The following is a 16,531-nucleotide window of genomic DNA, read 5'->3' on the forward strand; positions in this document are numbered from 1 at the left end:
AAGTCAGAAACTACAAGTAAACCTGAAGGTGACAATTAACGAGGGGACTCGTTATGGGGATCGCCAAGCGGACCAACGGTATGAACGGACCGGTCCCCGGTCAAAGGTTCACTGTCTGTCATATTTCAATGTGCTCCCGTTCGAAAGGGCTAGGTAAGACCAGACGAGACAGGGTACAGGCGGAGCCCCCGAACAGCAGAAGAAGAAGAAGATGGGACACGGTACGCCGACGCCGAAAGGGCTACGGCATAAGGGGAAAGTCGGTCGAAACCGATGATTTCCCCAACCGATCCCAATACCTCTTCCAACCTTTCCCTCCCGTCGGAAGAATGAAATGAGACGCCACGTGCCTAATCCACTTTTTGCTCTTTGTCTCCTTCTGCTTTCTTCCTCTGCCTATATCGCTCAGATTGTCCAGAGGTTAGAGATGAAGGTTCGGGAGCCGGGTGACAAGTCGGAGAGTGGAGAAGACCCCTATATGGCGACGCGGCGTGGCTTGTACGGTCCGAACATGCATTTTTTGTACGTCAGAGGTTAGAGGTCATCCTGCGTTGGCCGGGTTTCTCAAATATCATTTCTTTGTCGTTCATATTTTGAACAGATGATTCTCAAACCTTTGACCGGCTTTCCACATCATCTTTATAAATAAAGCCGACTTTTCGTTTTGTCTCAGACTTGGTCAAAACTCAATTTATTCCCTCATCATGATACGTCGTTTATCACAAGAATGATCCTCTCGATCTTTTTGATCGTTCTTTTATCCGTCATCCTCGTCATGTAACGCCATCCAATCCCACTCGAACATACACTAGTAACAACACACAACACGATCCCAAGCACGCAATACATCATTACTATACACGTCTGACTCATACTTCATACCGAATCAGTCATAAACCTTTGGCCAACTCATAACGCACGCATTTATCATACCCCATTACCCCATTCATCCAATTTACTGTACATAGGTCTTTGACCTTTATCAATCCTTCTCCTGATTTTCGGTCTTTCGGGATAACGCGCTTCATCTTTCCCGATCCCCGATCTCCGAGACAGACGATCGATCCATAATCCGACTAAAAACAAAACCGAGAGACCTGATACAAAGTCATCTTTGTGACCGAAGGAGATCTCAAATTTAAGCGAAGTCCGGATATAGATATTTAGGTAATTGACGATCAAAAGAACGTGTAGGATCATCGGTCGGTCGGACATCTTCAAACAAGGGGTTCACCATTACGAGTTAGTACAGTTACTCTCTATCGTCCCCTCCTCCTTTTACCCCTTTCTCTACACTTATGACGCAAGATGTCATTTGATGTCACCGTTCAGACTTCTTTTGTGTCAATTCTTCATCACACACCCTTTACCCCCTTTGAACCCTTGAACTTTAGTCTCCCCAAAGTCTCATTCCACCTTCTCCTTACCTACCATCTGTCGTCATTTCTATGCATTTCACCCTCATCATCCTCTTGATTTGGCCATTGTATGATCCAATAAGTCTCGGAGCCTCTAACCTTTGTTCGGTACCGACGAGATACAATCTGTTTCGTTGGTTACGGTACATCGGCTCTTGTTCCGACCTTCCTTTGACGACTGAGCACGTGATCCGATCATCCATCATGAAATCATCGTACTTTTTGCTACATCTCAAAGGATCAAAAGAACACTTGGGCAGATCATTTGAATCAGATACTGATATCAGCTGGGGAAATTTCATCTGACCAAGTCACCTTGCTATTCTCCAATTTTCGACTGGCTCAAATTCTACTCTCCACCTAGTCGATCAATCCTTTGGTCACACCATCGCTCCCACGCCACTCCACGTACCCCCGCTACCCGTTCCACCGAACACAATCTCAAAGTCACGGAACTAAACCTCTTGAGACCGGATCATTCTTTTTCTTTTGTCCATATCGCCATCTGTTTCTCTTAACCCCTGAAGCGTTCCTTAGATTTCTTAAAGGACGTGGATCTTGGATTTACAGATTCTCATTTGCACGGTCCTATCGAACGACGACTTGCCCATTCCTACGCACCTGCGTCACCTAAGACGTGTGCGACCATCACCGTTCTCCAAATCGACTACTTACCAAAGGACGAGAAAAAACTTGAGGAGCAAGTGTGTAAGCTTTCCTTCCTCTCATAATCAAACCCCTCCATCCCTGCCCACTCTCATATCCCCAAATTCTCGAGTTTCCATCTTTGCAACCCTCCACTCCAACTTCACATTGCTATCCAGTAATGCTTTGAAGTCCTTCCTTTTTGCTTCCACAACATCAATTGTACGACTCCCTCGTGTTCCTCCAATCTACGGGGATACAGTAGCACGTCATTTGAGACCACTATCTACTGTACGCCCTTGGCGGGTATGCGGATCAGGACTTTTACCCCTTTTGAGATATACGACATTACGCCCTTGGTGTGTGAAACTATCCGATTCGTTCCCACCCATAGCTCATCATCACATTCATCTTCGTCTCCACCTTATCACCCTCGTCGTCCTCTTCCTTAGCGCCGTGGCTCGTGATTCATGACCCCTTGGGCCTTGGGAACGGGGATGTTGGTGGCGTCGGGATCGGTCCATGTACTTTCTGCTTCTGGTCCCGGCCGGCCTTAGGTCCTAATAACCCCTTGGAGTTACACGGTTATACGGAGATCGCTTCTCACCCTCGGAAGGACATGAACAGTCATGGTCCACCTTGTGATCTCGCTTCTCAAATTATCTGGGGTCCTCTTTCCATCGTGCTTTCATTTGGTGACCGTCCAAACGTCGTAAAGAAGGCTGATTAAATCTAGTTGATCTTTCTTTCTTCACATCTTTCAAAATCTCACATTCCATCCCACAACCTCAAAAAAAAGCTTTTCCCAACGCCTCGTTGACAACACGCGGCATCTTTCACCCCATTCCTCCTCTTTCTCTGCGATCTGTGAACGATCGTCCTACCCTCGAGACCTCACCTCACGCCTGTCAACCAACAATATCTCACACCCTTCCGCCCGCCCGCCCCCCCAACCGAATACTACCCCTAAACCTTTCACCCCGGTATCTCCCGCTCCTTTGTTCTTCCCCACAACAGTCATACCCGTCCTCGTCATAACCCCGCATCCCTTCACACGCCACCCACTGTTCAGCAACCGTTTGGAAACAGTGGCTGTCCGTCTGTCCTCTGGCGTTAGTCAACCCTGAAAGGACTGCCAGTGGACCAACGAGAGATTGAGGGCCAAGGCGTTGACTTGAAAAAACGTACGTCTCCCATTACTCTCACATGAGTCAAGTATAAAGAAGGAAGATGCTCATGTCCAGCGCCTTCGCACAAAATGAGTAACATCGACATGGACGTTGCGTGGTGCTTGGTATGTTCTAGACGTACAGTGAGTCTCTCTCTGCTCACATGAGTGTTGTAGCTCATACTTAGTCCGATGTCAACGCCATCTACTGCTCATCGGCGTGTAGCGCGCAAGACAAGATGAACAACCTTAACCAAGCATCATCATCCACCGTCCCTCTCAAAGTCACATCCGTCGTCCCTCCAATCATCTTACAAACAAGACCAACTGCTCCTCGCGCTTCATTCAAGCTCTCTCGTCCATCGGTCACTCCCTTAGCACCCATGCCTATGGGGCACTCTTTTTCTCCGGACACTCACCAGCCCGTTCCTAGAGATCGAAGGGCTTATTCCTTCCCTGTCCAATCGACCCCTACCATCCCTGTCCCTCGTAAACGCGATCACCGTCAAAGCATGGTCATGCCTCGTTTCGCTCGCAAGAGTAATGCAGTCGCCCTCAGTACAGCTACCACTCCTGTCCTCACCGGTATTCGAGAACAAAGTTCGAGCTCTCGTGGGTTCGGTAAACTTGCTCAAAGAAAAAACGTCAATCTACCACCAGCTCTAGACTCCGTCTTCTGTTCCACATCCGAAAGCAGCGACAATGAACAAACTCCCAACATTGGCTCACCTTTATCACTCTCTCTTCCGGCACCACTCACAGGTGGTCACAATTCCACTCTTCTGTCGAGTGACAACGTACTTAAACCTGAAATTCAGGTTCAGTCTTCGGTCTCCACCCGTATCTCCCCAACTCACTTGTCCTCCCACAAAATATCTTACAGCCCAGTAGCCGCCCTTCTCGCTTCCTCTGCTTCTTCCCGCAGCAGAGAAGACATCATCTCATGGGCCAAAGCCGTCAATCTTCGTCCAGACGACTTGTCCACCAGCGAGGATGAACATCCGACCGCTCGACCCCGAGGTAGATCTCGTACGAGGAGAGGCATGCCGTCGTACGTTCCACCCGACACTTCAGATGACGTGGAGACACCTGGTCTGGGGACTACTCCAAAAGGGAGGATTGGTTCTGCGCTTGCCGGGTTGAGCAGCATTAGTGGATTCAGTGTGGCACCGTTGGTCAAGGCTCTGACGAGCGTGACTGGTACTAGCATTGTAGGGAATGCCACCATGGTCCCCGCAACCGGCCCGTCGACTCTCAGTTTCCTTCACTCTGTCCCTGCTCCGGCAGCAGTGTCACGAGTGGCAGCTTTGGGAACTCCATCATCATCCGAAATACCCGCCATGCCCGCCTACTTCATCGGTGGTGCTACTCCTACCCTGTCGACCGTGTCTTTCTCAGAGATAGACGACCCTTCAGTCTCGACCGATCCCATTGAGCAACTTGATACGATCACCGACGATCAATCTGCCTACTCTAGCGGATTTTCTCGACGTTTCTCTGCCTCATCAAAAGCGAAACCTTCGACCTTCACTACCAAAACATCACAAAAGCCATTGATATCAATCCGACCGCAAGGTTACCGACCGCTCAGTCTGTTGAACACTATTGCATATTTGCGTTCCATAACACCCTTCTCCATCGGCGCAGTATCTCCCTCTCAACCTCAGATCCCTTCCCGTGATTCGTCTGAGTCGATTACTCCGCCGGTCACTGCTCAGGCTAATCCATCTCCACCCCCTCCTATCCCAGTGTCGCTCAATCCCAATGCATTGGACGTTATCAACCCCACTCAACCAATCGTACGAAGTCTTCCCATGAATATCGTTCTTCCTCCCGGTGGTCAATCGCAACAAGACATAGAAGAGAGAAAAAGAGAACGTGAAGTCCGAGAATGGTTGGCAAGGTCTGGTCGACGTCCCCGTTCACCTCGTGAAGATCTGAAGGATATTCCCTCTACCTCATCATCACCTCGTCCACGGGAAAGACAGAATTCTGGTGGTCACGAACGATACGAATCATATGATGGTGATGCGAGCGATGAGGGGGAACAACCTAGAGGTAGAAGTAGGAAAGGAAAGTCTGTCGAGGAAGGAGATGAGAGTGGGGGCAGGGGAAGGGATAGAACTGTCAAAGCTCGTTAGATCGCTTTGACTTATAAGTCGTAAGTATATCATATCGATCAAGTGATCCCATTTCAAAATACACTTCTCATATCACAATAAAGTACAAACGTCGGCATATACACGAAAACAAGATCAAGAGGAGAAAGGGGAGGGAGAAAGGTGGGGACTGTGAGGAAGGAAATCAACTTCAAGGGCTCTTGTCGGACAAATGTGTACAAATTAGCATGTAAAAGAATATGTGCATGTAACGGATTTATGGCTCATGCATGATGTACGATGTGTTGTGGGGTCCAGTCTGTGATTTCTCCTGTCCATGATAACGTAGCCTCTTAGATTCATATTTGACAATACTTTACATCTTGGAAGCCCTTACTGGATTGGGATTAGTCGAAACTAAACTTTCACGTCGTCCACACCTCCTACATTTGAGGCAACTTGACTCTCGAGTTTCATCTTCCTTTCCTCATCTCCACACCCAAAACTTTCCTTTGCGGATTCTCACGATTTGACGACTTGAAGATCCCAAGAGGTGCCATAACACAGAAGTACTTCTCTCATATCTCACATAACATATCAAATGCACGCGATAGATCATCATGTCCAATAGTACCAAATCACAAAGATCGACCGCTCCTCCTACTCCCCTCTCTCGAACCTCTAACCTACCAACAACGCTAGAAGCGAATCAAACAGACCAAACGGGACAGATGACACGAAATCAACAAAAAGGACGAGAGATACCTACCATATCGAATCCGATTATCAATATCAGAATGGACATTTCACCACCTAAATTGTTATTGATGAAAGATGATCAAGTGTTGAGGATTTGGTTTCATGAGATGGTTCCGATGAGAAATCATTTTTTGTCTTTAATAGATGTGAGTGGAATTTATTTCCCCCTTCTCGCTTCATCTTTGATTCGCACTATCTCAGACTATGTCAGTCACTATATGTGTGGGCGAGATTTGCAGACTTGTGATGAGAACTTGATCAGACGCATCGTGGATCCGGAAGTTGTCTCTGTTCCAGTCCCCACCATTTGTGTTCTTCTTCTCGATCATGAGGAGTTCGCTTCAATACGTGTATACTTTTACTCTGGACTCGCTGCCTTAGACGTCTCCTTTCCCCTTGGAATATGATTTCACATGACGACTGATAATCATAAGAGATTTCCTTTCCACTGACAAGTAGGAACGTAATATTTGCTTTGAAGCCTCTTCCGCCTCTCACGTCTTATTACCACTCTTACCACCTCACCCACAATCCTCCCATCGACCAAATAACGAACAAGCATCTTTCATCGCTCATCGCGAACATCGTAAGGTTTTATCTGGATATTGGATCCAAGAATGTATCCAAATTAATGGAGTGGCAGAAGAGGCTTTATGGGATTTGAGTCAATGGGAAGGATGGGGTGTGAAGCAAGAACCTAGTGTAAAGATAGAATTACAGGAACAAACTACCGATCGTGGAATCCAAGAAAGATCGTTTGGTGGAGTAGGAGGAACGGGTACGCTTATTGAGATTGAAGATGACACGGAATTGCGCGAGGATGATTTGGAAGGAAATGATTCAGAGATCTTAGAGGATATGAATGGCAATGAAGGAAGGCGAATTTCTAGACAGAAAGGAAAGCGTAAATTGGGAATATCACGACCTGTGATTGAATCAGATACGGAAGAAGAATTCACAGACCCGACTCTAATATCACGACCACAGACGGAGACGAGTACTCATACTCGTACGAATACTCAGATTGAGAAATCGAATAAAACAACGAAAAATAAAAACGGTCCAAAGATCCCCACGGTAGTTTACACTTCTACCAATACGAAAATTCGTCGATCTGGTATAGTAGTATCTGTCTTAAAACGTCGAAGAAAACATTTAGACCCGATGGTTACAACTCAACTCCCACCTTCACCCTCTACTTCTGCCACATCATCAACGGTAGTCAAACCTAAACCATCAATAAAATCACTCGCACAAGAGAGAAAGAAGAAAGAAGATGAAGATGATAAAACAGAGGAGGAAGGAGAATCTTCAGATTCTGTACATCATGGACCTGAACCTAAGAAACCTCGACATCGTTGGCCTGCTTTACATGAACGTTCACAAGAAGAATTAGACTCAATGTGGGATTATTTCCTAAGAGCTGCTTATTCTCAATTACCAATTCCTTGTCCTGATGCCAGTCCGGGAAGAACGGATCATGTGGGTTTATGGATGAGGGATAGGGTACATGGAATGTGGGTGGAAGCGAGAACAAAGTATAATAGAAGGAATTTGGATCATTTGGCTATCATGTTATCTACTTGGGAAACTGGTCGGGTGAGTGGTGATTCTTCTTCATTCTCAATTCTTTCTTCCTTGTCTTATCCCGTTTTCATGCCTTTCGATACCTCATTCATTGTACTTACGACGACATAATCTTTTACGCCTAATGGACTGCTTTCCCATGAGCCATTGGGACATTTCGAAAGATGTCGACTCCAAGACCTGCTCTTGCACTTGAATCTTTGCGCTCTTTGAAGATAGAATGCGGCTATCACTTCTGAAGCAAAAGCTGACGCTCAGGATTATGACCTATCGCCCAAAGCTTTACGACAATATTACGAAGATAACAAATCGGAGATCCGAGCTGATCAAGCTCCTTATGTCGCATCTCATCTGCGCTCAGATGTATGGCCATTTGACGATCATGAACCGGAAAACCCAGAAGCAGGCGCTTGGTGGATTTACGATTGGGGAACCAAACAATGTGCCAAATTTCTAGGTTGGGATGGGACCGGTCCAGATGAAAGTCGAATGACAAAGCGTATGCGACGTAGCTTGAACCAACATACGATCGAAAAAGCTGATGAGGATAAAGAAGGGTCTTTGGTTGATGGGGATGTTGAGAAGGAAGGGGCGGATGAGAATGATTATGGGTATGTGATGGGGGAGGATGAGGAGGAAGATGATCTGAGAAGCTTAGGGGGCATGTCATCTGGTTGATCAAGCCGAGTTGTTCGTGGTGCATGGTAGTATGTACTCGTACGCTGTACTGCTTGCTGCTTACTGCTTGCTACATGTCATATGAACTCGGTTGCGATCCATCGTACAGAGTGACTAGAGTGACAGAACGCCACATTGCCACTTTGGGTTTCGTCAAAGTGCACAGACCGTTTTGTTTCCTCCCTTTCCCAATCATCTTTTTTTTTCTTACTCAAACTTCTTTCACCCTCCTCATTCTCTCCATCGACCCCACTAGTTTCCCCCTCATTCTATAGTTTCCAAAGGTATAGGTAAACTTCTGATCATTGCAGTATTCCAAATCAACAAATGTGAACCGTTCAACTCCTGGTTTAGAAAATATCTTGTCATCAACCATCCGTTCATGGGCTCCACGTCGTCAAGTATGAGCGCCAGCGCCAGTCCACCATTACAACCTCTTCCTCATCATCCTTCTCCTATGACATCTTCTTCCTCACGACCGTCTTCTCTAGGTCCATCAGGTCCAAACAGAGGTCCCAATATGGCTTCTCTCAGAGCTACAGCCCTTCGTAGTAACGTCAAAGGCAAGTTTTCAAATACGGACAATGGATCTATGTCGCCTTCCAATTCACTCCCTTCTTCTTCTCGACATTCTGCGACAATCACCAATTCATCTCGACCATTACCTATTGACTCCCGTGGTCCTCAACCCATCCCCAATCTGCCACACTCAGAACCTATGTATATGAAGTCCGCAGATATGGGTTCATCCGTACCGTCTGTCGCAAGGGTTGTGATGATCAATGACCCCGTCAGTAGGTCTAATAATCCGAAGAAAGAACGGGATGAGGAAAAAGAAGAAGGTGAGATCAGTGATGATGATGATTTAGAAGACGATGGTCAGGTCTTTCAAATGCTCACTCCTATCGAATCTTCTCCTCCCCCACCACCACCACCAATGCATAACCCGTATCGTTATCCTTCCCCTTCAAACTCGACACCCATTCCATCACCTTTGTGGTCGTCAAGACCCAATGTCCCAGATACGCCTGTGGAAATACTTCAAACGAGAGAATCTTCCACCCCGAAACCTCAACCTACGCCCATTGTAAATGAACCTCCTACAACATCGACAACAGAGACAGAGATGCCATCACCGAATTCTTCAAGACAAATGTCCTTGCCTCCACCCCCAGATGGTAAGTCACTCACTTCCTCTTGTCCCCTATGTGTCTCCTCCTGGAATTTGAATGATCTGCGCTAATGGTTCAGAAATGACACCTCATGAAGTCAAGCAATATCGCGAAATTTTATTGGAAATCCTCCTTCAAGGCGTCAGTCCAGAAGCTCTCATCAAGCGAGGCGTAGGGGCCAATCACGTCATTGCGATTTGCGAAGAGATCGTCAATGGTCAACAACGTCGGCGAGAATTATGGTTGGAAACTCGTGAACCTAATGCCAAACGTCAGCGATCCAGCAGCAGAGGTCCAAGCACAGCCACTTCGCAACGCACAAAACGTCAGTCTCTCAGTCCAGAAATACAAGTCTCAGTCAGCGTAAGAAAGGACAGTGTTCTATCAGAGATGGATGTAGAAAAGGCCACCGCTCAACACCTCAGTCCACCTCTGAATGCTCCGTTGCGACCCAGCTCGTCTTGGGCTCCACCACCGGTATCTAAGGAACAGGGAGCTGGGCCACCTCCTGCTGTTTGCATAGAAGGTCCTAGCCCTGTGGACAAATGGCGTCATCGTTCCCCACCCCATTCATCTGGTTCTGCTTCCCCCATCCCACCCATATCAGAAACTCTTTCATCTTCTCTTGCGGCTAGCTCGGCCGCTCCTTTGTCACCAGCTGCCGTCTCCCTAGCTTCCAGGCTTGGAGACAAGACCATCAAACCACCCACTGGACCAGCGTCGATGCGCAAAAAGAAACGAGGAGGGCAATCTCGTGCAGAGCCTGAAGGCGTCAAAGTTCCACCCGTCGCTCCGACACCCCCACATACCAGTCCTCTCATTCCAGCCACTGCACCACCGCTAGCCCCGCTCGCTTTGCGGTTTTCTACCCAGTCATCGCCCGTCTTTGCTCTTCCTGCTAAACCGTCGTCAACGTCTCTCTCTTTCTCTGCATCATTACCAGCTCCTGTTTTTTCCAACCCATCATCACCTGCACCTGCTCCGCCCCGTTTGTCTACACCCGTTCCTGCTCCTCCTCCTCAGCCATCACCGCCTGCGCCAATCAAACAACCCTCTCCCCCTGCGAGCGCTCTTGATAAATCCACCGCGGACTTCTTGTCAGAGACAAAACGTAAGTTGTTGGAAAGCATGAAAGCACGACGAGCAACCAAGGTCGCGGCGGCCGAGGTCAACAACAGTATGGACATTGACTCGGGCACACCGACGCCTACTACCAATCGCCAGAGTCCACCACAGGAATCACCGCCAGAGGGGATAGAGAAGTCAGTGGATGCTTTGATGGCCGATCTCGAGCGAGAGTTGTTAGGTGCCCAGTCAGACGAGCAAACGCCCATGGACGTCGACCCCCGTGAAGACGGAGAAATCACCCCACCCATGCTTGATCAGTCGTCTCTCTTTGACTCCAGTCTTCCTGCACCTGCCTTCACCCAATCCCTACCAAGTCTCCGCTCCACAAGAGGCACTAAACGACCCAACGCTGAGGATCTAGAAGGTCGACCCACGTCCATCGCATCCCGTACTATCAAACGCCGGGTCTTCGGAGGTGTGCCGCAACGTCCACAGAAATTGCTGATACAGCTCGACGACTCGGATAGTGAATACGATGACGATGCAACTCCCACGGTCGGATCTCCGGAAGCGGACCCGGAGGCTGAGGCTGAAAGAGCACGCATCATCGCTGAAAAGGAGGAGAACATACGAAGGCTCAAAGAACAGATCGCTGAGCGGATGAAAGCACGACAATTGAAGCGACTACAAGCTGCGAGTGGGGGAAGTACCCCTTTGAAAGAGGGTTCTGATACCCCAGCGGATACAGCAGCGATCGAAATCGCCCAGGCGGCTTTACAAGCTGCGGAGGAGGATGTCCTACAACATGGCGAGTTGCATCTCGTGTTTATACCCTCATCATCATCCTTCTCCACTGACTAACTCAGGTCATGGCGTCTCAGAGCCCGCTAAGACGGAGTCGGACGATATGTTCATTGATACCCCCGGTGAGTCTGCACGTTCGTAATTGTACCTGGGATATCTGATGGTCTAGAATCGCCTGTGATGCCTAGTGACGAAGGTTGGTATCCTCGAACATAATATTGGGCGTACTGATGTTCCACAGTAGATCTTGAATCGTCTGCGGTCGAGGTATGGTACTCGAACTCCTACATTCCACCTATGGTAGAGCTAATGATAGATTTCGGTGGTGTCACATTCCGACCCTAACATCGATACGACACCTGATGAAGACACGCCAATGTCAGCGGTAGCTGTCGCCGTTGCTACCTCAGCTCCGGAATCGATCGACGTACGTCCCATAGTCGTACCGAGCTGAGATTTTCAAGTCTCCTTTCCGACCTTACCAACCCCTCATCCGACGATATCCCTTACTTACCTCTGACATCTCTTCGGCATTCTCCAACCTCGCGTCGACTCGTCAAGATGTCAATATGACCGACGAAACCACTGCAAAACCTCCTTTGAATCTCCTTTTGGGTAGTCAATCTCTCAAAGAGGTGGATCAAGGTTTGTTAGATAGTATCGTACTGACCAATCGACTTAAACGAACGCCTGATGTTGTCATCTGTTCGGCGGAAGCGGCAGGAGGACATTGTGCCAATTCCAATTGTAGCGACATTCATCTTTCCCGATCTCAACCTTCTGGTGAGTCTGTCTCGGTTTTCTCGATGATGTGGGGTTGAAGCAGGTTACAGAGGATGATTTGGTGGATTATGTGATGGAACGTAGACCCAAGATACCATCAACAAGGGTTCGAGCAGCTATCAAGGCCGTCAAGGGACATGAAGAATTGCTTACTCTGAATGGATCGAGTCCCTTAAAGGTGGAAGAACTGTTGTCTAAAGTTGGAGATTTGTTGGATATTCCTTGAAAGATGGAAAGGTCAGCTTTCTCTGAATCTCTCTCTTTCTCTCTGTATTTCCATTTTGTTTGCTTCATTTGCTCGATCACGGATACGGGAATAAAAAGGAAGTTTCAACGATACGACAAATGCCAAGGAGTCAAAAATAGTTTTATAGCATAGACTTTGGTCTGTTTGTATACCCTCATCGTCAGTCAACCATGCATTGTGTTTCATGATACTTGATCGCGCCACCATATTAGTACGCAGCTTATCTAACGTCTGTACAAGTCGTACATTTGCCAAGATCACCACCAGCTTTCAGTGATTGATATCAATTTGGGACTCTCTGACAAAGGCTGCATTCTCATCATCCTAGACCTGAACAGAACAGAAATATTGCACATCCAACCCACAATCCCTCTATGTTGATGATACGACGGATGATCTATGAACGTGTATGTGGATTTTCCCCCGCATTCGGGCTAGTAAAAGATGGACGGATACGACGGATATACACAGTGGAGATGAGAGGGGATCTGGGATACAGAGGACAAGGAAAGTCGAAAAAGAGGTGAAACAATTGATAGAAAATGATTGAAAAGATTGATTTTCCATACGGAGAGATCTGCATATGAGATGGATGGTGGTGTGATGCAAAGTGAGACGATCGACAATTTTGTGGCTTGAGCGAAATGAAATTGAAATAATTATCATGGTGTGTCGGAGATCTCGGAGACGAGTATAATAGGTAATCTATCAGCGCGGATCCGGAAATTGTTCGGACCAAAGGGAGAAGAGATCGTCTGTCTGACATGAAGAGGAAGATCTTGTGTTGATCATTGAATATATTATTTGTGATATTGGGATTACCGAAGTATGGAGCTGAGTGAAGGTAATGTCGTTCCTTCATTCTCCTTCGATCGATCAGATCCTAAAGCCATCGAAGAGCTATCTTGGGATGTCAAACCTTGTAACACGCTATGTGTACTATCGCTTCTTTTCCTCTGTATCATCTCTACAGAATCAGACAATGTCGTCATGGGTCTCAGTCCCGTCGTACCTCTCGGACTGGGTAAAGGTGGCGGTAAGGCTCTATCGAAAGCATCGTTTCCGCTCCTCAGATCGGGCAGTTGTAAACGTGGTGGTTGACTTGCTGTCATCATTCTTGAATCATTGAGTGAAGGCAGTCTTCCGCCTAGAGAGTCGTCATGATTTTTAACCGGACCGCTGAGTGCCAAAGCGGCAAGAGTAGGAGGTAGATATTGGGGTCGACGTGTTTCGTGAAGTTGTAGATCGTCGGCTGCGTGGCCTACAGATCGACCTCTCTCCCTTTCTGGATATGGTCGAGGACTAGATGCAGGTCTCTGTGTTGCCCGAGCAGGAAGTCCTTCGGCCGTAGGAGGAGGTGAGAAAGGGAGTGGTGGAATGGGATGTGGTAATCGATGAGGAGGTGGCATAGCATGTGTGGGCGACTCTTCCATATCAAAGTCCATACGTCCATAAGCGTCCTCAGCAGCTCGACGGGATAATGGATAGGATGATTGGAAGTCGGGATGAGCATACAGTTGTGCTGGATCGGGAGGCTCGTCGGCATGCTCAGGATGGTCGGTGTGGTGTGATGCATTGAAGTGATGCACATTTGGCGTATCCCAGAATTTGGTCTGTTGAATCGACTCTGGTGGAGAGGAGAATGGTGCGTGTATACCCACGTTCATGTACCGCCTAGGATCCGGCACTGGAAGTCAGCGTCAAATCATGCGGGATTTTGTGATTCAACATACTTTGATAAGCCGGAGCCAAACTTCCGTTGGGCATCTGTAACATTGGGGGTTGAGCACTGGTAGCGAGACTGGTGGTCGTTGCAGTCGTGCCAGCCCATAGAGATGGCACCTCATCACGCATGACGTCGAACGAGAGTCGTCTGGAGCGGGGTGATTTGTCCAGATCCGCATAGTCGGCCGGGTCAGCATTATCAGGCATCCCATGTTCAGCCAGCTCTTTCCGGTATTTTTGTCGCTGATTCTATCATGTCAGCAAAGCGCATGAAACAAGTATGAAGACGGAAGTACCTGGAACCAGACTTGAATTTGTCGAGAGGTGAGGGAAATGTGCTTGTGGAGATCCTCTCTTTGCTGATTCGTGGGAAATTTGGTCTACTGTCAGCATTCTGCTTCTACCAGTATTCGAAGTCGTGCGCATGACAAATGAGGTGCGCTTACCTGTTTCCAAAGTTTCTTCAACTCCCCCTGCTGCATCTTCGTCATCATTGCCCTTGACCGCTTTCTCTGAGGGTTTGATCCTTCGTCGGTCACGGAAGAATGTGAGGACGTTCCTGCATGTTGTGATGGTCGGTGAGAAAGCCCTGATTCACCTGCGAAAGAACGCGCAAAGACAGTCGAGCCATGTACGCTGCCGCCAGATATGTGAGACGAGGATACACTCGTGCGTGGCAGGTCGTACGGGCACTGGGGAGGTTTCATCGATTGATGAGAGTTGAAGGAATGAGGAGGAGAGGACTCCCCGGTTCGCACAAATGGCGGACGAGGGGCAGGAACAATACCTTGAGCCACAGAGGGTGATGGAGGACGCCAGCTCAATCTCGCCGGTTGACTCGATGGACCTGATCTTGAGTGTCTCGCCAAATCCTCGTCTAGGGGAGGAGCTTCCCTCTCCTTTTGGCGATCGTCATCCTCCCCATTTCGCCGAGAATAAGGATGCACGAATGTCGCCGGACGATGTACCGGGCGAGAAATAAGAGGATTGCGATGCCGATTCTTTTCCCAGTGAGCCACTCCAGGATCCTTTTCCGCGTCATACCATGTGAGAGGCGTTTCGACAAATCGTCGGTCGGTCGGTGGAACATAAGCAGCCCCGGGAGGAGGTTTGCGATATGGTATCGGTGGAGCAGGTCGCTCATCCTCCCAGGCGATAGGCTCTACGGTACGGTCAGGTCGCTCTTCAGGTCGAGGCGGCTGAGTTTGAGGACGCGCTGGGGATGGCGGTCTGAGTATGGGAGGGAACATGATGGCCGGAGGGGGTCGCATGGGTTCAGTCCGATATCTGGACGATGATGGAGAAGCTTGAGGTTCCATATGGGTCGCCAATGAACGGTGAATGACCTTGGGTTCCGTTTCACTCGATCAGGCAAAAGTCCACCGCTCGATTCAGCTTGCGGGTTTTCCTCAGCGATCTCACTCCTGCCTGTCGCAGGTACCGTCGGGAGCCCTGTATAGGGTAATAGGGGAGAACGACTCTGTTTTATCAGTCGACAATCATTCAACGGCTGACTATGTGACAGTGACTCACCTCTGGTCTCGTGAGACAAGCAGATCGCTCAACGCTGTTGAGTCAGCTGTGAGCTCCATATTATGCGCTTTGTTGAAGGCGACAGCAGAGATAAATTGGCAAATAAGCCCCTTCGACTGAATAGAGCCGGAAGAAATGAACAGCAAGTGATGTCAATCCTGGATATGTCCCAGAAGATACGCAGTCATGTATATGACGCGATTCTACTATGGAACAGCGGGTGAGGAAAATCGGAGAATTGGGATGAAGGGCCTTTCCGGCACCTTTCGGATCTGATAGGAGAATTATGACAGATCTGTACACCCTCAATCGAGTCCTGCAGACGCGATAGGACAGGGTAACGGGGAGAAGGGCGGAGATGCAGACACTCACTTTGTACTAAATGAATGCTTAATGAAGCACCTGGGACGATGATTGGAGTGACCGCCTGCCTCACTGCCGAGCTGGTCGAGCCGGACTGTTGAAGCTAGACTGCAGGCAAAATGTGAGAATGAACTGATACTTTAGTCTCTATCCAATCTATATTGATCGTGTTCTCTGTAGGGGACGGAAAATAGAACAGGAAGCAAGGTACCAGATTCCCAATGATTGGTCCAGAAACTCAATGAAAAAGCGGCTGATGGCAGGAAAGGGCGGCTTACCTTCAAGTCGTGAAAATCTGCGGTCGATTAATGGCACCCCTTTCTTCCTCTCGGCGATGACTTGGAGTATCTCAAAGGTCGAGCAAATTCGACATAAGTTAGGTGCGGGTCGGGCGATGAAAATGAGGCGCGGTAGCTACTTGCAGACAACAGCACGACTTCGAAGCCTCTCGGTAGAGCGGCCAGCGGTGGGAAGTTTGTAAG

At 48.4% G+C, this 16,531-nt stretch overlaps 5 protein-coding genes across 5 annotated transcripts; 2 read left to right on the plus strand and 3 right to left on the minus strand.

Moving 5' to 3' along the window:
* Positions 1-927: 927 nt before the first annotated feature.
* On the minus strand, positions 928-2,412 carry TREMEDRAFT_59470 (uncharacterized protein; the record flags this gene model as incomplete). Its single annotated transcript, XM_007001611.1, has 6 exons — positions 928-1,097; positions 1,432-1,643; positions 1,831-1,835; positions 2,040-2,048; positions 2,094-2,234; positions 2,359-2,412. 6 exons carry the CDS (start codon positions 2,410-2,412, stop codon positions 928-930), a joined length of 591 nt encoding a protein of 196 aa, XP_007001673.1.
* A 909-nt stretch (positions 2,413-3,321) lies between these two features.
* On the plus strand, positions 3,322-5,372 carry TREMEDRAFT_59471 (uncharacterized protein; the record flags this gene model as incomplete). The annotated part of the gene is made up of 2 exons (XM_007001612.1): positions 3,322-3,375; positions 3,420-5,372. The coding sequence occupies 2 exons, from the start codon at positions 3,322-3,324 to the stop codon at positions 5,370-5,372; spliced, it is 2,007 nt and encodes a 668-aa protein (XP_007001674.1).
* A 6,507-nt stretch (positions 5,373-11,879) lies between these two features.
* TREMEDRAFT_56176 (uncharacterized protein) lies at positions 11,880-12,617 on the plus strand. The gene is made up of 2 exons (XM_007001028.1): positions 11,880-12,181; positions 12,232-12,617. Exons 1-2 carry the CDS (start codon positions 11,968-11,970, stop codon positions 12,405-12,407), a joined length of 390 nt encoding a protein of 129 aa, XP_007001090.1. The 5' UTR covers positions 11,880-11,967; the 3' UTR covers positions 12,408-12,617.
* Positions 12,618-12,720: 103 nt separating this feature from the next.
* Positions 12,721-14,303, minus strand: TREMEDRAFT_70947 (uncharacterized protein). The gene is made up of 2 exons (XM_007002011.1): positions 14,162-14,303; positions 12,721-14,115 (listed from the first exon to the last, which is right to left on the minus strand). Exons 1-2 carry the CDS (start codon positions 14,280-14,282, stop codon positions 13,247-13,249), a joined length of 990 nt encoding a protein of 329 aa, XP_007002073.1. The 5' UTR covers positions 14,283-14,303; the 3' UTR covers positions 12,721-13,246.
* Positions 14,304-15,007: 704 nt separating this feature from the next.
* On the minus strand, positions 15,008-15,825 carry TREMEDRAFT_56178 (uncharacterized protein; the record flags this gene model as incomplete). Its single annotated transcript, XM_007001029.1, has 2 exons — positions 15,687-15,825; positions 15,008-15,633 (listed from the first exon to the last, which is right to left on the minus strand). A coding segment is annotated over exon 2 (407 nt), but the record flags the coding sequence as incomplete, so codon positions are not given.
* Between the last annotated feature and the right edge of the window lie 706 nt (positions 15,826-16,531).

Source organism: Tremella mesenterica (genome assembly GCF_000271645.1).
Source record: "Tremella mesenterica DSM 1558 unplaced genomic scaffold TREMEscaffold_1, whole genome shotgun sequence".
Classification (NCBI taxonomy): domain Eukaryota; kingdom Fungi; phylum Basidiomycota; class Tremellomycetes; order Tremellales; family Tremellaceae; genus Tremella; species Tremella mesenterica.

Excerpts from the sequence above, each read along its gene's own strand:
- TREMEDRAFT_56176 (XM_007001028.1), top strand. The coding sequence starts at position 11,968 with ATGACCGACGAAACCACTGCAAAACCTCCTTTGAATCTCCTTTTGGGT. Across the intron at positions 12,182-12,231 it reads TTCCCGATCTCAACCTTCTG|AGGATGATTTGGTGGATTAT; the intron begins GTGAGTCTGTCT and ends AGCAGGTTACAG.
- TREMEDRAFT_70947 (XM_007002011.1), bottom strand. The coding sequence starts at position 14,282 with ATGCGTGATGAGGTGCCATCTCTATGGGCTGGCACGACTGCAACGACC. Across the intron at positions 14,116-14,161 it reads TTTGGCTCCGGCTTATCAAA|TGCCGGATCCTAGGCGGTAC; the intron begins GTATGTTGAATC and ends GCTGACTTCCAG.